The sequence below is a fragment of the Equus przewalskii genome, chromosome 6 (assembly GCF_037783145.1).
Source record: "Equus przewalskii isolate Varuska chromosome 6, EquPr2, whole genome shotgun sequence".
NCBI classification, from domain to species: Eukaryota; Metazoa; Chordata; class Mammalia; order Perissodactyla; family Equidae; genus Equus; species Equus przewalskii.
Window position 1 is genome coordinate 32,267,715 of NC_091836.1, and position 27,667 is coordinate 32,295,381.

Below are 27,667 nucleotides of genomic sequence, written 5' to 3' on the forward strand. Positions count from 1 at the left end.
GTTTTAAGTCAAGATAAATAGTTGGAAGAAGCCTCTTGTAATAAAACTAAAGATGCAGGAAAGATCATTAGCATGTATCAAGGGTTACAGAGGACACAGTAGAAAGGCCTCAGAGGGTGAGTGTGTGTGCAGGAGGTGGGCTCATAGGTGAAGAAAAAATGCACAATAAAGATGGTGGCTGAGGCTGACATGTTTAGGAGGGTATGTACCTCAAATTATCAGGCCCTTTACCTACAAAAGAGAGTGGAGGGAGCCTCAGTGTCAATGTCTGTAATGGTGTTTTTCAGCTCATTCAAAGCCCTTGTCCTCCTACCATCCTCCTGCATCTCGGCCCACAAGGAGCACTTCCTTTTTTTTTTGAGGGAGATTAGCCCTGAGCTAACATCTGCCGCCAATCCTATTTTTGCTGAAGAAGACTGGCCCTGAGCTAACATCTGTGCCCACCTTCCTCTACTTTATATGTGGTACGCCTACCACAGTGTGGCTTGCCAAGCAGTGCCATGTCCCCACCTGAGATCCGAACTGGTGAACCCCGGGCCGCCAAAGTGAAATGTGTGCACTTAACCGCTGCGCCACCAGGCCGGCCCCATGGGGAGCACTTCTTATTACTTGAGGATGTCATACCAGCAGAATGGTCATGATCCCTAGAAGTCCATGATTAACAAGGGCCTGTACTCTCTAGGTGAGCATCTTTCCAAGGACTTCTTCTCACCAGTGTTTGTCTGTCACACATATAGGACTAGGCAAAACCCAAGCTCTTGGTCAGAAACTAAAGAAGAAATGCAGACCTCCCGAAGAGATCTCTCCTGAGATGGAAACAGCTCGTTCTTCCAGCAACAGGACCAACTTGGAAACTCGCAATACAGGTGAGATAAGCCTTAGTTCTCTTCTCTGATCTATGGGGACTCAAGAATTAATCTTCAACATTCTGCTATCTTGTGGCTTTTACTACCTAAGAGGTAGTCTGTTTGAAAAGCGTCAAGCAGAGGGTGAGATTTGTCCACTCCCTATATTTTCTAGACCCAGCATAGCTTCCTTAGTCTACACTATAGGATCCGGAAACCTACCCCAAGGGAGTCTGGCTTGAGTCCTAGTTAAACAAACTCCTTTTGCCGTCTCAGCTCACACACCTTGCCTGCAGGCTGGAGCCCTCCTCCTGCAGAACTCTGCTGCCACCCTATCTCGGCCTTGCTGCACTGATCATCTTTTTACAAGTTGGATTTCAAGATAGGTATTCCTGATGCTCTCTGATGACTTTCTGTCTGTCACCAAAGCATTTCCCTTGGTCGTTGGATTGTGTTCCAAGCAACTGAGCTTCTCATGTACATGACAGATTGAGTCAAAGTACACTTCATCACTAAGGGGTGCCTTTTCTGCTAAAACAGGCTTCAAAGAAATTTGTTTCTAGTCTCCAATTTTTGTAGCAAGAGTTTCTGGTGTACAGTTGTTTAATTGTTTAAACTTCTTCTTTGCCGCTTACTCTCTACTTATTTATTCTCCCTAGGCAAGAGTGTTTCAAGATCTGTGGTGGATTCAGATCTGTGTACTCTCAATTACTGTGGGATTTTAGGCAAATTAATTCACTTATTAGAACCTTAGTTCTCTCAGCTGCACAACTACTCACCTCACAGAGTTGTCATGGGAACCTCCTTAATGTTAGCCACAGAGTAGGTTCTCAGTCTGTGTTGGTTTTCTATGCTGACCTAATATCCCATTAACTTAGAATATCCCTAATCTGAGATTTCTCTCTTATGAATCCTCTTACCAAAGTAGAAAGAAAAATTACCCAGCAGTGTTATGCTGCTGATTTTTGTGAATTAATTAACTACTATTTTTAGGGAGCTAATTAGAGGCCTTCTTGGTACTTCACATTCTTTCCCATGACAATAATTAGGCATTATTGTCTCCAATTTTCAGAGAAGGCTGAGATTCCTACTAGTTAAGTAATTATTAAATTTTGAGTGTTACCAGAGCTGAGATTCAAACTAAGGGTGTTGAAATTCAGAGCATTAGATTTTTTTTCCCCATTGGAGTAGAACTGTTTTTCTAGTTACAGTTTTTCTTGCCTACTAATTTCTACATTGGTCTAAGTATGTCATCTTCTATAATAGATAGCCAGTGTGAGATAGTTTCTATGAAAATTGTGTGGTCTTTAACCAATTTTCGCACCACCGGGATTAGACACTAGACTATTGCTTGAGGTAGACTGCTGACTGCTTTGAAAGTTCTGATAATTAAAAATCAAGCTATATTTGTCTAGAATTTTTTAATATGCTTAAAGTTTTAAGGACCGTTTGAACAGGACTGGATAAGATTTTATACAGCAGTTTCCTATGGGTTCTTGAGTACCCTGTATCTTTTCCTTATTGCTGAAGTTTTAAATGAAGCTCCCCTTAAATCAGTCCATCCCTGAGGTGGCCGACATTGTCACAGAGAAAATGCATATCTCCTAGGTGAAGAACTGAAATAGGGATCTTGGTAGGATCTGCTTAGCTCTGCACTCTCACTACAGCTTGTCTGTGAATTCAGACCTGTCTTTCTCAGATATGCTAAGGGACCAATAACTCCGTAACTCCCCATCCTCTCTCTCTGTTTCTCCCCCAAAGTCTTTGGAAATGAGCACCTTGTGCAGCTGATTTCCCTCCAAAAAGCAAACGGTTCCTGGGATCTGAATGAAGGTCTGGCCGTGGTCCTCGGTATGAGTTTGGAAGACGTACTGGCAGCACTCCCTCTCAAGGTGAGATTCAGAGACAAATAAGCAGTATGTATGTTTTTGAAGGATTGGGGTCATTAATGAGAACTGAGGTGAATCATGACTCACCCGAGGAAGGAGAATACAGCACACCGTAGCCTAAATTAATTTCTAATAAATAGAGGCTGAAGATTTTTCTGGATATGTTAGAGCAGAAAGAACAAGGAGCGAATGGTATGCTGGTAGAGTGGATGGGTGACAAAGTGAAAGCAAAAGTCCTCTTCTACTTTAACTACACTCTCTGCCAATCATCTTAGTTATAATAACTAATGTTTATTGAAAAATTAATCTGTGCCAGGCACTGTGCTGAGCACTTAACATTCAGGATCTTATTTATTCATCGCAACAATTAATTAAGGTAAATCCTATTCACGTTACTGTTTAAAGATGAAGAAACTGCAGCCCAGAGAAGCATAATAATGTGTCTGAGTTTACCCAGCCAGTCAGTGGTGAGCTGAATTCAATTCTAGATTATCTGTCTTCAGAACCCACATTTTTGCTCCTCTGCATATAAAAGGAAGTAGTCTAGAAATTAGCAAAATTTTATTTAAGTCAGGATAGGTGAAGTAATCATAGGAATGAGCTAGTTATTTCAAATGTGTTTGAGTATGCTGACGAGGACAAATTATGTTCCAGAATTTCAAGGTAACTTAGTAAATCTAATTGAGAAATTGTTAAATATCAGACAAATGCTGAAAGCCTAAAGGACAAGTGTCATTCTGAATTTTCAAAATATGGAAGGTGATTAAATAAACTTCACATATCCTATAACTGCACCATACAATACGGTATCCACTAGGCACTTGTGGTTATTGAGCTCTTGAAATGTGGCTAATGCATATGAGGAACTAAATTTTTGATTGAATTGAGGTGTGCTACAATTGTGATATACGTACTGATTTCAAAGACAATATGAAAAGAGAAGGTAAAATATTTCATCTACAATTATTTTTATATTGATTATATGTTCAAATGATATTTTGAATATATTAGGTTAAATGAAATATATTTGTAAAATAATGGTATCTCTTTATTTTTGCATTTTTACATGTGGTTACTAAGACATTTAAAATTATATGTGTGTCTAGCTTTATACTTCTGTTGAAAAATACTGTTGTAGAACAAATAATTAAAAGGCTAACATAAACAATTGGAAGAAAATGTAAAGATCATGAACTTCTTAATTTCATTGGGAACAAGACATGTTACACTAGCATTTCCTTTGGCATGGTAACTGGGCCAATAAATCAAGGGAATCAAGAGCCCTGGTATATCTGAATTTCAGTAAGGAATTTGAATTTGTGTGTGTGTGTGAGGAATATTGACGCTGAGCTAACATCTGTTGCCAACCTTCCTCTTTTTGTTTGATGAAGGTTGTCACTGAGCTAACATCTGTGCCAGTCTTCCTCTACTTATGTGGGATGCTGCCAGTGTGGCTTGACAAGCTCCACAGTGTGGCTTGATGTGCTAGGTCCACACCCAGATCTGAACCTATGAATCATGGGCCACTGATGCGGAGTGCACAAACTTCACTATGCCACTGGGCGGACCCCTTGAATGTTTTTTTTAAATTATGGGTATATGAACTGAGTACAAACTAGTTGAAAACCCATAGCACTGAATAATGAATTTTTTCAAACCTGAAGTAGTTTTTTAGACCCACCAGGCTCCAAATTCTCTGGAGGTGCATATTTTCAATGAAGATTTATATGAAGATGTAGACCAGTGCTTTCCTATTTGTCTGTGGCAAAACTGGAAGTTAGAGTATGAGACAAGAAAAGCAGAATCCCAAAAGACCTTGAAGAATGACTTTCAATTTTCCATGGGGAAAAAAAACACAACTTAGTAGTAATAAAAATACTGTTTTTTATTCTAAATTCTCAACTATACAAGTAGAGAACAGAAGCAAAATGATTTAAGAGCTGTTGCCCATGAAAATCAGAAATTTTAGATGACCATAAACAATATGAATCAGCATATTTGAAACATGATTAGTGGAAGGAACGGGATTATCAGAAAAGCTGCATGTCTTATGTATTTTTGGGCTGTGGTCATAGCATTTTGTAAGTACCTATACTTCCAGATGTGACCATTTAAGAAGATATATCTTAAAAATCACTGTCATGTTTGTTTCTAGACTAGGAGAACAAGCATGGGGAGTCTTCCTGCTTTGACATAAGCGCTCCTCTTAAGAAAGAATTAAAAGAACTTAGAATTTTGATCTGAAACAAGACTTCTCGGAGAGGACATGATAGCTGTTTCTAAATTTTAAAAGTCATGATACGAAAGAGGAACTTCCCTTGATCTGTTGACTCAGGAAACTAAAGTTGGGAGCTGTGGGTGAGAAGTCATGGAAGAACACTTTCTGTTCTTTAGCTGAGACTTTCTATTGAGCAAAATGACTCCACTCAGAATATTTGGCCTCTAGTTCTCGCTCTGTCATTTGCTAGAGGCTAATTTTGGGCAAATCATTTCACTTTTGTGTGAATCTGTTTTCTCTCTTAAAAATGTGATTATTTATGATCCCTCATTTTGTGTTTGTTTGTTTTGGTGAGGATTCAAATAAAAGAACTTGAAGGTACTTTATAAAATCTGTAAGCAACTATGCATATGCTTCTCTCGTCACAGTTGGGTATTCCTCGTTGGGGGTGTTTTAGGAGTTTCCAGCACTGTACTGGTGGTTACACTGGGTTTAAAATTCAAGGCCTTTCTACCCTAAGACTCAATGGATTGTTGTCCTGAGGTTCAGAGCCTGGCATTATGCCTTGCAAATCATAGATGAGGTAAAGAGAGATCAGATAATGCCATTTAGTGTCAATTTGGGGGATGGTAAGTGAGGGGGGAATAGAACTTTTTGCATCCTCTTGAGGGGCTCCCTGCTCCAACTTGTAGGCTTCAGGGAAATCTCTATCTGTTGTACAGAATGTGGATTCCTCAAGTTGGGCCACAGTCCTGGCAGTGCTCTGGCTGCATACCTATAATAAGGATTTGCAGTATGAGTGGGAGCTTCTGGAAAGGAAAGCTGTGGCCTGGATTCGCTTCCATGCAGGTAGGAGCATAATCCTAAGACCTATTTCCTTCTCTCCTTAGGAAGCTAGCCATCTTCCCAGGTACTGAGCCTCCAGGCCTGACAGAGGAGGACCAAGAGAGAATCCCCATAGTCTCCTCCCTTGACCATCCTGGTTCAGACCTTTTTGGGTCTCTCAGATAGTTCTTTCCTTGGCAGGATAAGGGTGGAATCTTATATTGGGCAGGGGGTTAGGGGGTATGGGGGGCAGTGAGTAAAGAGGCAAAGGGATGTGGATGGGGAGTGCAAATTGTGAGAAGGACATACATAAAGTGGCATTTATTTTACTATTTGAGTACTGTACTGAGTATGTAAGACTGGACTTGGATGTTTATAATCTCAGTGCTGCTGTATATTTCTGGGACCAGAGAAGATTAAAAGAGAATCTGGACAGAAGGAAGAGAAAAGTCAGGGCCACTGAGGAAAGATAAAAGCAAGATTCAGGGGATTTGATCAGGAAGCTTAGGGGAGACTGGGAGAAGAGCATTTGCTCTCATGGCTGTCTCTCCACCCTAATCCTTGTTTTCTCCTCATAACAGGCTCCATCATGCATGTGCTTGTGAAAGCTGCTGTTGCTTTCCTGAAATCATCCGTGGATCCCACCATGTTTGCCTTCTGAGGAAAACAAGTGCCTCTCCTATGCTATTGTCCTTTCCTTTACCATCTCTTATGCTGTGATGTATTTTTGTATTTTACACCTATTGTGTCAGTTTCTTGCCATAAAGATAAAGGGTGCCCACCCCACCTTGCCTGTCATTCCCGTTTCCCTTTGGACATGAGCTTTCTATCTCCACATATACCCTCAGCCAAGTGTCAGTGGTCCCAGAACCTATGCCCTTTCTTGGAGGAGTTCAAAGCATTCATAGGCAGTAACGTTCCTCCCAGGTTTTCCAGAGTGACAACATATAAAACAGGTGACACAGACTGCAGACTAACGATTGGAGCATTGATGTCAGGGAATACCCAAATTAGACAATTATCTGCATAATATGTGGCTATTCACTTTTGATCTTATGTACTTATCAGGACCAGACTAGTGAACTATACAGTTTTCTATTCTTAGATAGGATGAAGAGCTGGAGGGGAGGTTGAAAGCCAACATCAGGGTCAGTATGGCCTCAAGATCACAAAGAAAGAGACTCAAGGGGTCAGCTGTGAGAGTTGGCACTGTTGGCAACTTTTTTGGTGGATTCTGCTTAGGCTTTGCTATCCTATATTGCATACCTTTCCTCCCACTGCCTAAGGGACTTGGGTTGAGTTGTACCTGTTGGAGACAGATGTTTCTTCTTAATCATTAAACGTCTTAGTGAGAAGGTGATAATGGAATCTTTAGTCCTAGCCTGAACCCATGGGGCTTCTAAGTCAGGCTCTGATGTAGTATAAAAAAGGAAATAGTGAGTGTAAAGGCAGTTTTACCTGAGACATCAACCTAGATCACTCATCCCATAAAGAAGAAAGGTACTCCTCCTGATTGCTTCTGACCCATATGTCCCACATACTCTGTCCTGATGGAAATGACCCCATGCTATATGTTGTCCTCTAAAGTACTATTGTATCAGTATTAAAATGACTGTCTCTACACTGCACTTTGTTGTGTCTGATCTTTCATAGATTTAGGTCATTGAACCTGCCTTGGTTTTATTCTCTCTTGTTTTTCCTCCCAGCTTTTCTGATGCCTGTACAGTTCACACTGTGTCCTATCCCCATATCCTCTGTTGTAGGCTGATTTCCTGTAGTATATAAGGCAAGTAAAGGGCACTGAACAGAAAACTACGATTAGAGTCCTGATCATACACTTAAATAGTTATGCAATGATGGCAAATGATATAACCCCTCAGGAGCTAAGTATCCCCATCTGTAAAACTAAGGGATTAAACTAGAACTCTGTTATCACTTTCATCTTGAATACCCAAGAATTCTGAACAGGACCTCAATATCTGTTCAGTAAGGTAGCTGGTGGCCTGGACCTGAGTTCCGTTAACCTGTTGAGTTGACTGGCATTAGGAATATTTGCCTTACTTGCATAGTGGAGACTGATCTCCCAGGACTTTCTTCCAAGTTTGCTTATGGCAGAATGTGACCTGTGGAATAGGGCTGTGGCATCACTTAGAAGCTTGTTAGAAATGCAGAGTTTTAGGCAACCTCAAGAACTACTGTATCGAAGTCTGCATTTTAACCAGGTCTCCAGGTAGTTCCTATGCACATTAAACTTTTAGAAATCAGGGCTTAGACGTTTTGTGAAATAGGCTTGTATCCAAGTCAGCCATTTAGACAGGCCCTCTCGATTTAATGATAGAACAGACAGCTTTCTCAAGACCATGAAACTTGTAGAACTACACTCTGCCCACAAAAAGATGGCCCTTTGCATTTATTATGCAAAACATTTGTTATATTTATTGTTCACCTCCCTTTTCTCACCCTTCAGCTTCCAAATTAAGCTAGTGCTTTGGGACTTTTAAAGCAAAGGACGAAACGACTACGACGACAAAAAACAGTCTTACTTTTGTCTTCTTTGAAATGCAGAATCAACTACAGTTTTAAAACAGCATGGTTTTCTTTGTCCATTGAATTCTCATGCTATAAAACGTAGTACCAACTGGAAATTCCTCAAATCACAAGCATTAGTTTTCATAATCAACGAAGATGTTTTGGCACATTCATTGTAGCCCACTTTCAGGGCCGGTGCTGCATGTTTTCCTAAAAGCATGTTTTAGGAAAACATGAAGCACCATCTGTGCTTTCAGGAACTGATAATCTGGGCAAGGAGCCCAGGAGAGAAGCTACTCTCATCTCCCTTTGGTTGTTCTCACCCTGCAGTTGTTTCCTGGCTGCTGCAGACTTGGCCACAAGAAAGATGACAGATAGCATTGCCTCAAGATTCTCCCACTCGAACTGAGCCCAGTGCCTCCCATGCAGGGCACACAGTTCTATGTAGACTTATTAATGAAACCCATTACCTATTTTCCCCAATTCCAACATAGTCATTTAGCATTTAGCATAGCCAGTCAACAGCATTTGCTGTTCCTCTCTCAACTCCCAGCCATTGCTTCCTTCAATACAGTCCATCTGCTTGAAGAATCTGATTGACCAGAAGAAAAGCAAGGAAAAACCCCAAGCAGTGACCTAACTCCACTTATTCTGTTTTGCCTTTCAGTTCTATGAGTTTTTGCCTCACATATTTTAAGGTCCTCTTGTTAGGTGCATACACATTTAGCAGTATTATATCTTCTTAGAGAATTGACCCTTTTATCATTATGTAATATTCACTTTTTTCCCTGATGATTTTCCTTGTTCTGGAATCTGCTTTGTCTGAGATTAATATAGCCACTTCAGCTTTCTTTCTTTTGATTAGTTGTTAGCATGGTATATATTTCTCCATCGTTTTACTTTTAACCTCTTTGAGTCTTTATGTTTAAAAGTGGGTGCCTTGTAGACAACATATACTTGGGTCTTGTTTTTTTATCTACTCTGACAATCTCTCTTTTAATTGGTGTGTTTATATCATTCATAGTTAAAGTAATTATTAATATAATTAGATTAATATCCACCATTTGTTTTTTTAAATTTTTCCACTCTTATCTTCACTAGTTTTAATTAGGCATTTTGTGTGATTTTGTTTTATCTCCATTATTAATATATCAATTATATATTTCTAGTATTTTTTTTAGTCATTGCCCTAGAATTTGCAATCTATATTGAAAACAATCTTAAGTCCACCTTGAAATAACACTATACCACTTTATGTGCAGTGCAGGTACCTTATAACAATTTTCCTAATTCCTCCCTCCTATCCATTGGGGAATTGTTGTTGCTCATTTCTCTTATCCATATATTATAATTATCCAGTGCTTTATTATTATTACTTTAAAAGGTTATCTTTTAAATCAATTTAAAAATTTACTTCACTTTTATTTATTTCTTCTCCAATACTCTTTCTTCTTCATGTAGATCTGAGTTTCTGACCTATAACATTTTCCTTCTTCCTGAAGAATTCCTTTTAACATTTCTTGTGCAGAACAGGTCTGCTGGAAATGGATTTCCCTAGTTTTTGTTTGGGAAAGTCTTTATTTCTCCTTCACTTTTGAGGGATAATTTTACTTTCTGTAGAACTTTATATCCTACACTTCAGACATTTCAACACTTTAAATATTTCCCTCCACTCTTTTCTCACTTGTATAGTTTTCGGCAGGAATCTGCTGTAATTCTTATTCCTTTTCCTTTCTGGGTAAAGTGCTTTCCCCCACTCTGGCTTCTTCCAAAATTGTCTCTTTGTCTTTGGTTTTCTATAGTTTGAACATGAAACACATAAGTGGAGATATTTTCATATTTATCCTGCTTGGTGTTATCTGAGCTTCTTGGATCTGTGGTTTTCTTTGTCATTACTGATGGAAAATTTTTGGCCATTATTGCTTTAAATATTTCTCTGCTCCATTCTCTCTTCTCTTTCTTATATTCCAAATACACATCTGTTATACCTTTTGAAATTGTCCCAGAGGCCAGTTTTTGGATATTCTACTCTGTTTTTGTTGTTGTTCTCTTTGCATTTCAGTTTGGAAGTTTCTATTGGACTGTCTTCCAGCTCAAAGACGTTTTACTCAGTCATGCAAAGTCTAACAGAGAGCCCATCAAAGACATCCTTCATTTCTGTTACAGTGTTTTCATTTTCTAGTATTTCATATTGATTCCTTTTAGAGTTACCATCTCTCTGTTTATCCATCTTTTCTTGTACATGGTGTACTTTTTCCATTAGAGCTATTAACATATGAGTCATAGTTATTTTAAATTCCCTATCTGATAAATCCAACATTTTAGTGATAGCTAAGTCTGGTTCTGATGCTTTCAGACTATGTTTTCTCTTGTCTTTTAGCATGCCTTGGAATTTTTTGCTGAAAGCCAGATATGATGTATTGGGTAAAAGAATTGAGTTAAAGAGACTTGATTTGTGAGGTTTTATGTTAATCTGGCTAGGAATTTGGATGTGTTTAATGTTTTCTTTAGCTGTAGTTGCCAGTGGCTTCAAATTCCACTAGTGTCCTTATTTTTGTCTCCTCTATTGACTTTAGGCATCCTTAAGTATTTCTCAGAGAGAATCTGTGCCTTGTGACTATTTCAGCTGTAATATACTCTTATAACGAAGCCCTGTTGGTTTGTTGGTAAGGTGTGGGGAGGGGAAGCATTCTATGGAGTGAATATAAAGATAAAAGGCGTGGCAATTGAACCCTTGGGCACTCCAGCATTTGGAGGTGAGAATAATGTGATGAAGATAGATGAGAAGATAGAAAGATAAAGCTAAGAAAGAGTATGTATCTGGAAGTCAAATATAATAAGTAGCTCAAGAAGAACATCGTGAACTACTGTGACACATGGTCCTGACATATCAAAAAACATGATGAATTAGAATTGACCCCTGGCTTGATCAACATGAAAATTGTTGGTGGCCTGAGAGAGCTATTTTGGTGAAGTTAGAATGATAGTCTGATTGGAGTGGGTTAAATAGAGAATTCAATAATATATTAAATCAACATTTATTGAGTGCCTACTGTGTTCCAGACACTCTTTTAGATGTTGGGGATACAGTGGTGAACAAAACAAATAAAACTCTTACCATCAAGGAATTTGCATCCTAGTGGAGGAAGACAAGCAGTTGCCTAAGTAAAACATACAGTATATTAGAGGATATTATGTGATTCGGAAAAAAATGAAAAACAGGAAAGTAGAATAAGAAATTCTAGAATGATGTTGCCTCACTACCAAAAGAGTCTTGTAGCAATTAGAGGTCAGAAGATGAAGAATGATTTTCTAAAACTGAGCAAGGGCTAATGTTTATGGAGCATAACATTTTTAGTATTAATCATATACAAGCTGATCATAGTACTTTGGCTGTGAATTTGAGATATAGGGACAGGAAGGGTTTTTCTAAGAACACCTCTAAGAATTCCAGGGCCCTTTTTCATTCTTGCCAATGGTGATGAGGAAGCCAGAGAAGGGATGGTCTTACCAAAGACTGCTGAGCTTCTGGGCTATCTCTGTACTGCTATCCATGGAGGCTGAGGAAAAGTGGTCTGTCCTGGAGCACATGGAGCTCTTGCAATCCTTCTTGACTTTACATGAGCAGAGAGGAGAAATGTAGAGTCGATATGAACAACTTTTTTTTTCTTTTGTGGAATCTTGCTATAAATGAGAGAGATATTTGAGAAGTGAAAAGAAGGATCCATTAAAGAAGAAAAAAGATAGAATTGCAAAGAAGAGAAGGGACAATTGTACTAATGTCCTTAAAAAGCTATGGTCAGGAAATTACAATGTAGCGTGAAAGTTTCAAGATAAGGGAAGTACATGTTGAGAGAAGGCTTTGTGGAGTAAACTTTATGTAAAATTTAACTTTAAGCCAGAAACTAAAGAATAATAGACAGGACTAAATAATTCCAGCTCTGGTTAAATCAAGTTAAATTAACTTTAAATCAACTTTAGCAGTAGATAAGTTGGAGAGGTTGGCCTTGGAGACATGAAAGCAGAATTCAGTCCCAGTAGCAAAGAAAACTACCGTAGGTGAGTGCAGATAGGGGCACTTTGGGAGAAGTGGTAGTTAAGAATGTATGCAATTTCTCCTCTGATTTCTTCTGTGTTCCCAGTAAAATAGAGGCAAAGGTTGTCAGCTGGCAATGAAGAAGGAGGAAGGCATTTCTTTGTTGTTGTTTTTTTTCCAGTTTTATTGAGATGTAACTGAAATACCATTGTATAAGTTTGTACAACATAATGATTTGATATATGTAGATTTGATATTTTGGACAGAAAGGGTGAAATGGTTGTTGAGGAGAGTGAATGTGTGAGTATACCAGGAAAAGTGTGTTTTTAGGCAGCTCCAAGGACTTGCTTGAGTTAGTGGTTACAAATTTCAAGTAAAACCAGTGATCATAGTTGCGTGTTTTTCTCCAGCTATGTTCAGCTGCTTGAATGCAGGAGGAGAGTAAGAGGAAAGTTGATATAACCAGGGTTGGATTTATTTCCTTCTGGCTAATATCCTTCAGTCTCCAGCTTAAAGTTTACTTACCCTGTGCAGTCTTTCCTGAACTTTATAGCCCTCTTACTTAAAATTTTTCATACTGAATTTTAGTTTCCTATAAACTAGTCCATATTTCCAACTTATTTTATTGTGTATGAGAGTAGACCCAAATAACTTTAGCCTCTAACTCTGTGAATTGTGTGTTAGGATAAACTGGGTTATGATATGATAGGAAAGAGAGAAAGGGAAAAAGGGGGAGAGAGAGAGAGCAGGAGAGAGGAACAGAGGGAATGAAACAGGGAAAAAGGAAGGAGAGAAGAAAGTCAATGGTTTAACATACCAAAAAATCATTTCTCACTCACACAGTGTTTCCTTTATGTCTAGGTAACTGTCGATAGTGGCTTAGTATTGTAAGAAGCTTCAAATTTATGACATCTCCATAATAGCACATGCATCAAGATGATCAAAGCAGAGGAAATGAAAATATGGTGAATTTCACAGTGTCCTTAAATGTTCTTGCCTAGAAGTGAATTTCATTTCTGCTTATATCATTGACCAAAACATGGCCACATCTAATTTCAAGGGACAGGGAAATATGGTCCTCTCCTGTGCTCACAAGGAGAGGCGAATCAGACAAATTGGTGAAGAGCGTTAATATCTAACAACACCTATTTTGCTGTTGGACTCTTCAGGAAAACACACAAGTGTTACTTTAGGATATTAGAAAGCTGATTTGTTGGGGGCTGGCCCTGTGGCTGAGTAAAGTTCCGTGTGCTCTGCTTGGCAGCCTTGGGTTTGCAGGTTTGGATCCTGGGTATGGACCTACTCCACTCATCAGCCATGCTGTGGAGGCATCTCACGTACAAAGTAGAGGAAGATTGGTACGGATGTTAGCTCAGGGCTAATCTTCCTCAAGTGAAAAAAAGAGGATTGGCAATGGATGTTAGCTCAGGGTGAATCTTTCTCACAAAACAAAAGAAGGCTTTTGTTTGAACACTTTTATGTACAATAAATTGTACTAAGACCTAAAAATACAATGATTAACAGGAAAGATGTGATCCTAGATTTCAGGGAAATTATGTTCCGGATTTATGAACAGGATGATAATATAATGCTAAAAAGGATATTTAGCCTACCCAATCCAATTGGGAAGAAAAGGCTTCAAAGATAAAATAATACATGTATTAGGACTTAAATTATCCTGGCAAAGAAATGGGAGGCAAGCATTCCAAGCAAAAGAGAAAAGATGAGCAATCACATGAAGATTTGAGATACCATGAAGAATTCTGGGAATAACTACGAGTTTGAAATGTCACAAATTTATGGTAAAATGGCTGAGTGATAAAAGAGGTCAGAAAACTTAAGGACAATTCTCTGTCTATTCTCTTTCCAATTTTAGCTATTGCATAAAATAATTTGAAATCATTTTCAAACTCATAGATTCATTATAATTATAATTATTAATAAGTAGATATTACATATTATTATACCTCCTATTTGTAACATCTCATATTGGCATAATAATATTATATCTTATTGTTGTATATTTAATAAATAATAAATAATTGATATAATAATAAATACAGTGATTATTAATCATATAGCTTTCCAGAAGTAAATTCTTTAAATGCTGAATTTGCTACTCAGTCCAGTGGAGTAAAATAGATCAGAACAGACTCTGCTTTGGGTTCTATCATATTTTTGGTACTTACTCTGGCAGATTCTCAAACTCTACTGCCCTCTTCTCCTTGCTGGGTCTCTTGGAGCAGTCTTTGTAGACACAGCCCTGCTTCCGCTTTGAGGACCAGTACTGTACTTTGGAAGGAAGCATTTAAGCTTTAAGCAGCTGGGCCTCAAAGCAGCTTTTTCTAGGCCTCAGTTTCATTTTCCTTGCTGTTATATTGCACTCTTCTTGTGTCTTCAGTTCTGATAATAAAACCTTGCCCTTATTGTCTGAGCTCATATCTTGATTTGGGTCACTTGGTCATGACCTTGGTCTCTCTGCATTGGAGTTCTGGTTATTTTTTTCAATTCTCCTTCATGAAGTCCTGCAACCTGTCCCTGGATCCAAGTCCAGAGGATGTATGAATATATCTTATATGATTTATATGTATATATATATTTATATGTATATATATGTTATATGATATATATGACAAATGATATATGATATATTTGGTATATGCATATACATAACAGAGATATCTCTCTCTATAAATATGTTTTTCCCTTTGTAGGGATGTTCTACTACATCTTCTAGTATATCTGTTGCTTACTGAAAGTTTTACTCTTCCTGGACCTTGACCTACTTGTCTGCCTGTGCCATGGAAATTGGATACTGTAGCTTACTTCATGAACTGGGCTATATCTCAGACTCTGCTAGATTAGTGATCTCTCTCCTAGTACTTAGTCTGCTCCATCTGATTCAGGGGCTGTTCTAGATTCCAGCCTGCTGTGGTTATCTGAACTATATCCCATCAGTTTACAGGCTTTGATAGTGAGAATGGGGACCAAATGGAAGCATGAGGAATCACTTAGGAATTGGTGATGATTGAGGATACCAAGTCACTCAAGAGAGTTTCCAGGGATTCAAGTCCCTGATATTTCTGTCATTCCAATCTCTCCCCAATAAAAATGAAGAAAATATGTTTTATTCTTATATTTATTACTTTAACTCCTCCATTAGGTGGATCACACTTCTTCCATAGAAAACATTAAATTGTCAGGAAGCCAGGAAAAGCAATTGAGCACTTTCCCATAAGAGGAAAAAAAAAAAAAGTAAAGAAAGAAAGGAAAGAAAATATCAGCTTAGGAAATTTGTCACCCAGTAAGTAGACATCATTTACTCTCTTCTATTTTTGGCTCACAATCCAATTCTTCCCTGTAGAGTCTTTGAAGATAAAGGAAGAAACACACATGGCTATTGACCTCAGACCCCATCCCTGCCAACAAACAATAAAGCACCTGTTATTGGACCAAGAATTCCTAGACTTAGCTCTGCTATTTATAATCAGAAAATTTTTCTGAATGATTAGTTAAGAAACCAGTTGTTGTTGGAATATGTCACTGACTGACTTGCGTTCCTGGAGTACAGAAAAAAAAAGTTCAACAAGACAAGCTGTTTTCTCTGATTAAAACAAGGATGATCCAAATATAAGGCAAATTTCCCTACAAGACTACTATAGCAACATAGAAAGACAGCTCTCTTGAGAAATATCTACTGAATTTTCTGGAACTTATTCCCTATGAATTCTCTATGAAACAGGGCATGAGCTGAACAAGCTTCTCTTGCACAGGTGCACGCTCTTTCTTGTGAGCTTGCTCTTGCTCTCACTCTCCTTATAGTTTGTCATAATCTTGTCAGGGAATACAAGACAAAAACAGTAATGACTGTAAGAGTATACATGAGAGTCCTCCAAATCTCTAAATGAATCTATTAATAATTCTCCTCTCATACAGGGACAGCTGCTTGCTATATGGAGTCGTTTTGGGAAGCTGTGATGATGTAGTGGAAAGAAAGCTAAGCTTGGGAATGCCTGGGCTCTTCTACTGTATAACTTTAGGAAAGTTGCAATTTCTCTGAGTTCCAATGTCCTTATTTGTAAAATGGGGTTAACAAGAGCCACCTTACCTGGTTCTCAAGAGTATTAATTAAAACACCATAAAAGTGCATTGGAAAACTGAAGCAACCACAAATTTAAAGTTATATTAGTTATGAATGAGCATTTGAAATAAGAATTAGTTGTAAACTTGTTTTTCTTTATAACTCTAAGGGAGCAGTAATATCATGTTGGATTTGAGATGTATCTCTGCCATTAACCAACTCTATTACCTTGCTTAAATTGCTTAAACTCTTTGAGACTAAATTTTCTATTAGAAATGGGGAAAATTATACTACCTGCCTAATAGACTGCTAGTGAGAATTGAAAGAGCTACTACATATGGAGCACTGAGCACGATCCAGTGTATAGCAAATGTTAGCTATTATTAAAACTATGCTCTATTCGCTAAGAATCCTAATAGGCCACTCTCATCTGGAAATCCTGACTGAGTAGCATCTGGACTCCCTCTATGATGTATGTTTCTCTTCTTTTAAAAATGTTTTCACAACTGTCTTGGCATTAGAATAGTTACTTTTGTAACCACTATAGTCATATTCATAGTTCATAATTTCTTTGGCATAGGGGTTAGTCGAATTGCCATCATTAAATATTAAAACTCCACTTTTATTGTGTTACGTCAGTATCATTGAAAAGTTTTACAGCATAAATAAAATCAAATAATTTTAGAAATAGTAAGAACTTTAACTCAAATTTTTCATTTCATCTGAGAATATACTTAAAGGCATATCTGAAAGATGATTCTCTTTACACGTTCATGGATATTTCCAGTGACCAGAAGCTAGCCATTTCACAAGGTTGCTTATTTCATTGGTGTACATTTTTTTTTATAATTAAATACTTCCTTTCTACAGTGAAAATAAATCTATCTTTCTACCACATCTGCCAATGATCCCTGAGTCATTACATAGAACAGCCACATAGAAAGTCTATCTACCAGCCCTGCAAGCATTTGAAGATCACATTATATCTCTGTTTTTCTTTGAGTGCAAAGCCCACATCTCTGGAATTCATCGTAGGATAGTGCTTAAAGGCATTGGCTTTGAAATTAAAGGGTCAATTCAGTCACTTTCTAGATGAGTAATCTTTAAGTAATTTAATCTGTACTTCCTTTTGTCAAATAGTAGCACCTACTTTATAAAGTTTCTTTTGGAGATTAAATGTAACAATTTAAAAATTTAGCATAGCACTTTGCACATGATAAGTGCTTACAATGCATTGTTAATTGAATATTATCTATTTAGTCAATCATTTTTCTTTTGAACTGGTTTACAGACCCTTTATTTATATTGGTCACCCTCCTATGAATGTGTCCAGTGTATGACTGTTTTTCTCCTTGGTATTGGCTTGAAGGATACATAATGATGGTTGATGCATAATAAATAGTTACTAACAGTTTGGGTTTCTGTCTTGAATACTGATGTTTATGAGAGATAACCATATGATCATACGAATGTATAGATAATTTCAAAGCACTAAGACAAATGATATCAAAAGCAAAGGCTTGAAGTTGTAAAGGGCAACCAAAAAAAGGGCTAGCATTGCAAGTGGTCTAAGGTTAGAATTGAAGCTCATTCTACCACGCCAACAATCTCAGAGGAACCCAGATGTTTCCCACTGTACAGCATCCCTTTGTGATGATCTCATTACTATTGTGTCATAGCTGGATGATGAATAAGGTTGACAGACTAACTGCTCCCTCAGAGCCATCACTGAGTCCAAAGTAGGGCTTAGGGAATCTGAGAAATCTTCCAAGGAAGCAATCTAGGGAGAGTGAGTATGCACAGTTCTTGATTTTACAAACCCTGTGAGATTCAATTCCTTTTAAGTAGGAGAATTGAAACTCCTTTGGCTGGAGTACTCTGTGCTCTGCTCAGAAACAGTAAATGTGAGGTCTTGTTATAACACTTTGGAAATCTTGACTCTGTTCTCAGAGGAACTGTGTGAGTGTTCAAACTGCTGCCCATGACTCACTGTTAGCCTCTGCCCCTCACATACTAACAGGTCCACAGCTAGGGACCTTCCTGGTCCTTGGGGACTTCTTTTTCCTGACATAAACTTAGCAATCAAGCAGGATTATACAGTCATAGATTTTCATAGTGTTTGATCATAGGCAAGAACCCAAGACCTCTGAGAGCCTTTGCTGACCAAGGAAAGATGATCCAGAGCTCACAGAAATTTGCATTGCTCAGAGACACTATTCAGGTATGGCTAAAATTAGTAACAAGAAGCAAGTTGTCAGCAGCTTTTCTCCCCCCAGAATGTCACTGTTTCACTCTTTGCTATCTTCAATTTTGCCAAGTCCTAGGGTGGTATATGAGTCACTCATTTTGGCTTGGTCATTTTCTTTTGATATGTTTTTCAGTGGCATTTACCACAGTCTGTGATTAGAATCCCCTTGTTGAACGTGGCTCTATAACTCGAAAACTCCTATACTGGAGTTGATACCAAAGTCTAGCGTCAAACAGATTGGAAAAGCCTGTTGTCTGATCTCTAAGGAATTAGATACTAGCTAAGTGTACTCTAAAGTCAAGACTGAACATGACCAGGAAGAAGTAAGACAAGAAGAATTTCCCAGTATAAAATAATGATGTGAACCCATCTAGAAGGATGTCGTTGCCTAGCAGTGGAACATGTTGTCTTAAAAAGCAGAGGCAGGCGGTAATTTTCCCAGTGAATAAGGGCACAGACAAAGGAATGAAACAAGTCTGAGACTTAGCTCTGTCACATACTAGCTTTGTAACCTCGGGCAACTTGCTTAATTTTTCTAAGCTTCAGTTTCTTGATCTTTAGGTTGGAGTAGTAATAATAGTTTCTTCTTCTAGGTTTATTTAAAAAATGAATCAGATTTTGAAAGTGTTGAGCCTAGTCCTTGGAACACGGTAAATATTCATTAAATGGTATGTCTATATATGCATGTATCTATGTATTATTATGATGATGATGTGAGTAATGAGAGGAAGAGGTCCCTGTATCTTCCAGGTACCATATTCTGCTCTTGACTTGTTTAAACTTCCTCATTAGAGCTGTTTTTGACCTTCTCCTATGTGGGTCACTATATTTCTTTCTTCATCATGGTAACATGAATTTGATGGTTCCCTTGCTGTTACTATTTCTTTTGCTTAATATTTCAGAGTTGCCTTAAGTCTACTTAGAAAAGGCTAAACGGATCAGAAGAACCAGAGAAGTATCTCCTGATAGAGTTGGGGATATTAGACTTCTCAAGTCTGGAAGGATGCGGTCTGAAGAGGGTGTGATCTAGGTCTATCAATAATGTTACTTAATAAAATATTTATTTGCAAATAATTATAGAATGCCAACATTAAAGGAAGGCACTTAAAGAAGAAGTTTAAGATACATAAAAGAAAAGATGCTTTTTTTCATTTGGATTTATGTTTTTTGCCAGATACTCTCACAGACATTTCATAAACTTTACTATGAAACCAGGGTTTTTTTGTTGTTGGTGTTGTTTTTGTTATAATAATTATGATTTTCATTTTGTAAATGATGAAACTATGTCTATGTAAGATATTGTACAAGCTGTTTTAACAAAACCAGGAATCGAATTAAGTGTTCTGATTTCTAACACAGTGCTTTTTCCGAATATTTCTCAGAGTAATGAATAGTGGGAGTTTGTAACTCAAAGGTATCGGGAGTGTTCAAAATATAACAATGCCTAAAGAGCGTAAATCCATGAATTAAACAACTGTAAAAAAGCTCCTAATTTAACATGAAAGTGTTTTGTTTATATCTCTAAACTTCTGACCTAGTCATAGAGAACATTGAGAACCATCAGCCTCTGCAAAACATTCCTTCCAGGACTAGATAGACTGTGGCTCTGAAATAGCCATTTCTTCTCACCTGATATTTTTGTATAGATCTTGCTGTTCATAAGAAGGATGGTTCTTGCTTGTTGAAAACATAGCCAAAGCACTCATCAACAAAAAGCTTGATAATTTGATGTTAGTGTTCAGACTTTAGTGTCTTAGGTCCCTTTTTGAGGTCTGACTTTCTCACAGCTATGAGGAATGCCTCAGTAGTGACAGAATTTATCCTATTGGGCATCCCACACACAGAGGATCTGGAGGCCATGCTCTTTGTCCTGTTTTTGTCCTTCTACATCTTCACTTTTATGGGGAACCTGCTCATTCTACTGGCAATTGTCTCCTCCACTCGGCTTCACACCCCCATGTACCTCTTCCTGTGTAAACTGTCTGTGTGTGACATATTTTTCCCTTCTGTGAGTTCCCCTAAGATGCTCTTCTACCTCTCGGGAAGCAGCCGAGCTATCTCTTATGCAGGCTGCGTGTCCCAGCTCTTCTTCTACCATTTCCTGGGCTGTACCGAGTGTTTCCTGTACACAGTGATGGCCTATGACCGCTTTGTTGCCATATGTTACCCTCTACGCTACACCATAATCATGAGTCACAGAGTGTGTGGAGTCTTGGCCATGGGAACCTCTTTGTTTGGCTGTATTCAGGCCACCTTTCTAACCACTCTCACCTTCCAATTGCCCTACTGTGGCCCTAATGAGGTGGACTATTACTTCTGTGATATCCCAGTGATGCTGAAGCTGGCTTGTGCAGATACCTCAGCTCTGGAGATGGTGGGGTTCATTAGTGTGGGCCTCATGCCCCTCAGCTGCTTCCTTCTCATCCTCACCTCCTACAGTCGTATCGTCTACTCCATCCTGCAGATCCGCTCTGCAGAAGGCCGGCGTCATGCCTTCTCTACCTGCAGTGCCCACCTCACTGCTATCCTGCTTTTCTACATGCCAGTGGTCCTCATCTACCTAAGGCCAACTCCAAGTCCCTGGTTGGATGCAACTGTTCAAGTCCTGAATAACCTGGTGACCCCTATGTTGAACCCCTTGATCTACAGCCTCAGGAATAAAGAGGTAAAATCATCTCTGAGGAAGGTTCTGCATCAACTGGCCTTACTTCCAGACCAGTTGTAGAGAAAGAACAGTAACTAACACATCACCCACACTTCTTGTGTTATAAAACATTTTTATGTAGTTTTCACAAATATTTTTTTAATTTGAGACTGTAGGTATTCTTATGATTATTTCCATTTTACAATGTGGGAACTAAGATTTGAAGAGTTAAAATGACATGTTGAAGGATACATAGGGAGTGAACAGGAGAATGAAGACTCTAGGGCTGATCATCTGACTCTGGGACTTGAGCTGTCTTGAGGATATACTACTGATGAGGGAAGGTGGGAGCTCTTCCCAGTAGGCAGAATGATGAGGACCTCTGCTCTTCAATCTTTATTTTCTTCAACCTCCTACATCCCCTTCTCCTCTTCTTTTTGCCCTCACCCTAGCAGTTCCCCATCTTGGCTGCAGTGATTGCCTCCTCAAATGTCTGCATTGGATAAGCCCTCATTTTATTGGTCTAGGTGTTGTTGAAAAAAGTGCGAGAGGTAGATCCCCATGGCTTCAAGCACCCTAAAAAACACAAAGAAATTATGTAAAGAGAAAGATTTCTGGCTGGGAACAGAGGCAGGTCCCTTATGAGTGAAACGGAGGTACTGGTGTAATGTACTACCTGCAAACCCTATCTGTTGGGCGTGGGCCTGAAAGCAGGTCCTGGCTGTAGAACTGCAGCACACGCACGAGAACCTGGAAAGTCAGATGGGGACTCTCCGGAGGGTGACTGTGCTGTGACTCTGTGTTAGAAAACCTGGACTAGGCTTTGTATTGCTCAGTACGACCAGGGGCGATGCTGGGTCCAAGCTGTCATTATTTTGTTTCTTTGGCTTTTCTGTTTACTGAAAGGATTTAACTTTGTTCCCATTTCTAAATGTCTTTATTTTTTGGCTGAAGTATGCTAAGAATGAAAAATGTGCTATTTGAATAGAGTGAGCTGTTGTTTTCATGACTGAGTTCGTTGAGAATCCTATCACACTTGGGGAATATAGTTGCATACACTTTGTTCTAAACAGTGGTGCAGAGAGAAAAGAATACTGGGAAGAGGATGATGGAAGAGAAGGGGGCAGAGGCAGAGACCTTTTTTTTTTTCTCCTGCCTGTACTTCTCAGAATCAGAGAGCAATTAAGGAACCTGCCAGATCAAACAAGCACTACTGTGTCCGTGCCTCCAGCCACTGGGGGAGCCAGCACCTGCTCCTGGAGTGAAGACAAACTCTTTCCTAGTCACTTCTCCTAAACTCCTCAAAACCCTCTCAGTCCTATTTCTCCCTTGTTTCTCAGTAAACAAGAGCCTAAATGGGAAGGTGGAAATACCTCTCGAATTATTTCAAATTTAGTGTATCCTAAACCTTTCTCAAGCCTCTCTGAGTCCATTTGAAGACCTCCTCCCATTCCTCAATTTCCTGGTGGTAGTTGCTCAGATGATCAAAATAAAGCAATATATAAGAATAAAAGATGGGATCCAATTTATTTTTATTTTTGCTCAATCAGATGTCATTTGATGAATAACTCTGTGCTAGGGATGAGGAAAGCAAAGATAAAGAAGACATGATCCTAGTAAAATGAAGTCAAAGTCTTCTGGAGAAAAACAGATGTACAATTAGCTAGAAAATCTCATGATAAATACTGTGATAAATATATACATGATATATACTTTCTTGTATAAATAAATACATGAAATACTAAATTTCATAAGGTATGAAATAAAGCAGAAAATGTAGAGTACATTTTTCTGGGACTGGAAGGGGACCTCACAGAAAAGGTGTTGAATGTTGGAGTTTTGTTTTGGTTTGGCTTTTTGTTTTGTTTTCACTCAGATGAAGAGTGGCTGAGAAATATTTTTCAGGGAGAAGCAACACACTTGTCAACCTTTTTTTTTTGGTGAGGGCAGGCATGTGAGAGATAATTCCTCTTAATAATATGGCATCTATGAGTGAATGCCCTTACAGGAAAAATAAAATTCATTTGACCTCTTTTCAAGGTTTTCCCTCCAGCTCAGCTCTTTGTTCCTGGATTGAAGGAACACCTTGCACAAAATGACTCTATCCCTATCTCCTTAAACAAATTGACCACTCTGCTTGTCCCAGAGTTTATGAGAGATGCTGGCAGCTCTCATGTCTCCAGGTAGTATCTGAGCTTTCTTTTAACCTAAGCAGGAGCCCAGAATGTCAGTCCCAGCCTGGGGTATGGAGGCCCAGGTTGGGTTTGATAGTGGAATGAGACTTTTCTGTGTTTTATAATTAAAGGGACAATCTAAGACAAATTTGAGAAAAAAATGTCAATGGAAGGAACCCCAAACCAGGTAGACCTTGTAAAAGACTATTTAATCCACAGGGGCAGAGCAAAAACAGAGAATCAAGGCCCAAGACCAGGGTGGCCAGAGAAGAATAAGAATATTGAAGCAGAGGTTCAGAGTATTTTTGAGCCACGTGGGCTATAGTAGCAGCGTTTCCTAAGACACTGGATTCAAGCTTTGTCTAGGAGTGTCCTCCAAGAGCTGACTCCAGGTGGATTCTGATGTCTTTAAAGGTTTCTCTGTTCATCCCAATATTTTATGCAGCATACCATTGTAGTGTCCAGTCACTGTTCCTTTTTGCTCCTCTCTAAATTTTTTACGTGACCAATGACTGTTCTGAATTTCACCTATGTATTTTATTTTACCTACAGTTCCAGAGAGAGAAACTGTAATGTGGGCATCTGAAGTGGAAACCTAGCACACGGAGGCCAAAAGTGGAGCTGAGATGATGGCTACTCACATGGCATAGGGGGATTGTAGAAAGAGGTTTTCAGAAGAGTGTTCACAGGAGTAGAAGCCTGTTCTGTGTGTTTCTCGCTCTCCCTGGGATCCTGCTGATTTCTTCTAAATCGTATTGATTGAAGTGAATTAATAACTAGTCAGAAATTAAAGTTTCCATCACTTGATATGCAACTTTTTTTTTGGTCAAGAATACTGACTTTATCTTTACAGAAACGATTATTCAAGCTAAAAGAATAACGTTATTTTTTTAAAAAGTAACATTATTTGTGTTTTGCTAGTTCACTTAGGGTAACAGGAGCAATAATGCCTGTAGTTATTGCAATCCTAAATTTGTGAGAAATAATCTAATCTATTATTTATTATCCTCTTTATTTTACATCCCTTGTTTAAAAAATATTTAAATGCTTGTTTCAATAATATTCTGCAATGGCGACATCAAAAAGCCATCCTTCATTGTCCTGTTGGAAGTCTTTATACAAAAAATGCTTTTATTTAATAGCAAACAATTCAAAAATAATATTAATACAAAATATGTAAAGTATAAAGAACCATGATACAATGAACACTGGTGTCGACTACCTGGTTTAAGGAAGAGAATCGTGTCGGCAGCTTGGGTGTTCCCAGTGGACCCCAGCCTGATTCCATACCCTTCACTCCCTCTAGAAGTCATCACTCTCCTGAATTTTGTGCTTATTATTCCCTTGTTTTCCTTTATGTTTTACTTCTTATATTTGTGTCCCTAAATACCATGTTGCAAGTTTTTGAACTTTATATTAATTTACTTCTGCTGAAATTTGCTTTAAATTTTACATTTTTTGACACATTATTTCATTGGTTCAAGATTAATTCATTATCGCCAAAATGTAGTATCCCATTGTGTGAGTATATCAACATTTATTTTCTGCTGTTGTTTTTATTCACAAGTAAATGTGAATTTTCAGAATGTAAGAAATTGTTTGTTTTAAACAGCTGCAATATTTTGGTGGGTTCTTCATACCTATCAATATGTATAGATACGGCACAAAGATACCATCCCCAGCCTCCCCTTAAGATTTCCTTCTACCAGGAAAAAAAGAAAATAGAAAATGTTATTTAATTTGGATTTGCCCAATAGCAGACACTGAGGCAAAGGTTTGGGTATAAGCAATTTATTTGGAAGATGATCCCAGGAAGCATGATAAGGAAGTGGGAAACTGAGCGAAATGACAGTCAGTACCCTCAAAGTGCATCAAAGTCACAAATGGCAAGATTTCATTCTTTATTGTAGCTGAGTAGTATTTATATACATGTATATATGTATCTACCACAACTCCTTTATCCATTCATCTATCAGTGGACACTTAGGTTGCTTCCATATCTTGGCTATTGTAAATAATGCTGCAATGAACATAGAGGTGCATGTATCTTATTTTTGTGTGAGGAAGAGTGGCCCTGAGCTAACATCTGTTACCAATCTTCCTCTTTTTGCTTGAGGAAGATTGTTGCTGAGCTAACATCTGTGCCAATCTTCCTCTATTTTATGTGAGATACCACCACAGTGTCGCTTGATGAGCAGTACTAGGTCTGTACCCTGGATCCAAACCTGCAAACCCAGGGGCGCTGAAGCATGGCACGTGAACTTAACCACTACACCACTGGGCCAGCCCAAGGGGTTCATATATCTTTTTGAATTAGTGTATGTTCTCCTCAGATAGATACTCAATAGTGAAATTGGTGGATCATATGGTAGCTCTGTTCTTAATTTTTTGAGGAACCTCCATACTGTTTCTCCATAGAGGCTGCACCAATTTACATTCCCACCAAAAGTGCACGAGCATTCCCTTTTCTCCTCATTGTTGCCAACCCTTGTTATTTATTTATTTTTTTGATAATAACTATTCCGACAGGTGTAAGGTGATAGCTCCTTGTGGTTTTGATTTGCATTTCTCTGATGATTAGTGATGTTGAGCATCTTCTCTTGTTCCTGCTGGCCATCTGCATGTCTTCCTTAGAAAAACGTCTATTCAGGTCCTCTGCCCATTTTTTAATTGAATTGTCTGGTTTTTTACCATTAAGTGGGCATGAGTTCTTGAGATATTTTAGATGTTGACCCTTTATCACATACGTGATTTACAAATATTTTATCTCATTCAGTAGGTTGCCTCTTCATTTTGTTGATGGTTTCTTTCACTGTGCAGAAACTTTTTAGTTTGATGTAGTCCCATTTGTTTGTTTTTGATTTTGTTTCCCTTGCCTTTGGAATCAGGTCCAAAAAACATCACTAAGACTGATGTCAAGGAAATTATTGCCTATGTTTTCTTCTAGGTGTTTTATGATTTTAGGTCTTACATTCAAATCTTTAATCTGTTTGGGTTAACTTTTGATGTGGTGAAAGATAGTGGTCCAGTTTCATTCTTTTGCATGTGAGTCTCCAATTTTCCCAACACCATTTATTGAAGAGACTGTTCTTTGCCCATTGTATATTCTTACCTTTTTTCTTGTAAATTTATTGACAATATATGGATGGGTTTATTTCTGGGATCTCAATTCTGTTCCATTGATCTATTGTCTGCTTTTATGACGAAACCATACCATTGATTACTATAGCTTTGTAGTATAGTTTGAAATCAAGAAGCATGATACCTCCAGCTTTGTTCTTTTTCAAATATCACATGATTTCACTTACATGTGGAGTCAAATATACAAAACAGCCAAACAAACAAAGCAAAACCCAGACAGAGAACAGATTTGTGGTTGCCAGAGGGGAAGATGTTAGGGGGGAGGTGAAATGAGTGAAGGGATTAAGAAGTAAAAGCTTCCAGTTATAAAATAAATAAGGCATGGAGATGTAATGTACAGCATGGGGAATATAGTCAACAGTATTGTGTTAACTTTGTAAGATGAGAGATGAAACTAGACTTATTGTAGTGACCATTTCACAACTTATACACGTTTATTCACTTTGTGATACACCTGAAACTAATCTAATACTGTATGTCAGTTATACCTCAATAAAAAAAACCAGTGACTAACAAAAAATAAAATAAAATAACTGAAAAACAGTATAATATCTGTGGAATTAACGGACACAACCTACCTTTTTAGTCCCTCAAAGTCATATGTTCACCCAGCAACACACACATCTCTCTCACACCCACTCTTAGCTAAACAGTCCTTGCCATTCCCTAAAGTTACCCCTTTGCATTTTTTATTTATTCATTGACTTGTTTTTTCAATAAACATGTATTTAGTGAGCACTTACTATGCTAAGCACTGGAGTTACAAAGTTCTGCAAGTCCTATTCTTCAGAAGCTCATAGCTAAGCATGGAGCTTACACATGATTAAAATAAAATATAACAAGTATTAATGGAAATATATAAAATATAGACTAGTAAAATGAAAGCATAAATGAGCAATCTTGTACAGACAGTGGAGGAGATTCAAAAGAATTGTTTAAAATAGATTCATTCACAATTTTGAGCATTTATAAGTTTTATTCTCCCTTCTTGGGATGCCCTTCCTGGTTTCCTCTGCTGGAGAAACTTCTACTCTTCC

At 38.2% G+C, this 27,667-nt stretch overlaps 2 protein-coding genes across 6 annotated transcripts in view; both read left to right on the top strand.

Annotated features, from left to right (window-relative positions):
- The window catches only part of VWA5A (von Willebrand factor A domain containing 5A), a 46,651-nt gene extending 19,478 nt beyond the window's left edge, over nt 1-27,173 (top strand). For 2 of the 5 annotated variants that reach the window (XR_011540902.1, XM_070623335.1), the window contains exons 15-18: nt 738-866; nt 2,607-2,737; nt 19,265-19,321; nt 19,574-20,163. Coding sequence is in view for 3 of the 5 variants with exons in the window: in XM_070623335.1 (XP_070479436.1) it covers nt 738-866; nt 2,607-2,737; nt 19,265-19,321; nt 19,574-19,594 (338 nt within the window). In the remaining 2 variants the exon portion in view is untranslated. Of the gene's footprint in view, nt 1-737; nt 867-2,606; nt 2,738-5,674; nt 5,802-6,358; nt 7,406-19,264; nt 19,322-19,573; nt 20,164-24,041 lie in introns of those variants that run through there. The other 3 variants (XR_011540901.1, XM_008518851.2, XM_070623336.1) reach the window with 2 other exon arrangements.
- Nucleotides 20,333-27,173, top strand: LOC103550116 (olfactory receptor 10D1B). The gene is made up of 2 exons (XM_008518850.2): nt 20,333-21,336; nt 24,042-27,173. Exons 1-2 carry the CDS (start codon nt 20,461-20,463, stop codon nt 24,060-24,062), a joined length of 897 nt encoding a protein of 298 aa, XP_008517072.2. The 5' UTR covers nt 20,333-20,460; the 3' UTR covers nt 24,063-27,173.
- Nucleotides 27,174-27,667: the final 494 nt, after the last annotated feature.

What these genes read in the sequence shown, in the direction of transcription:
- LOC103550116 (XM_008518850.2), top strand. Translation starts at nt 20,461, where the DNA reads ATGAGGAATGCCTCAGTAGTGACAGAATTTATCCTATTGGGCATCCCA. An exon ending in ACAGCCTCAGGAATAAAGAG is followed by an intron (nt 21,337 to 24,041) that starts GTAAAATCATCT and finishes TTTTACCTACAG; the next exon opens with TTCCAGAGAGAGAAACTGTA.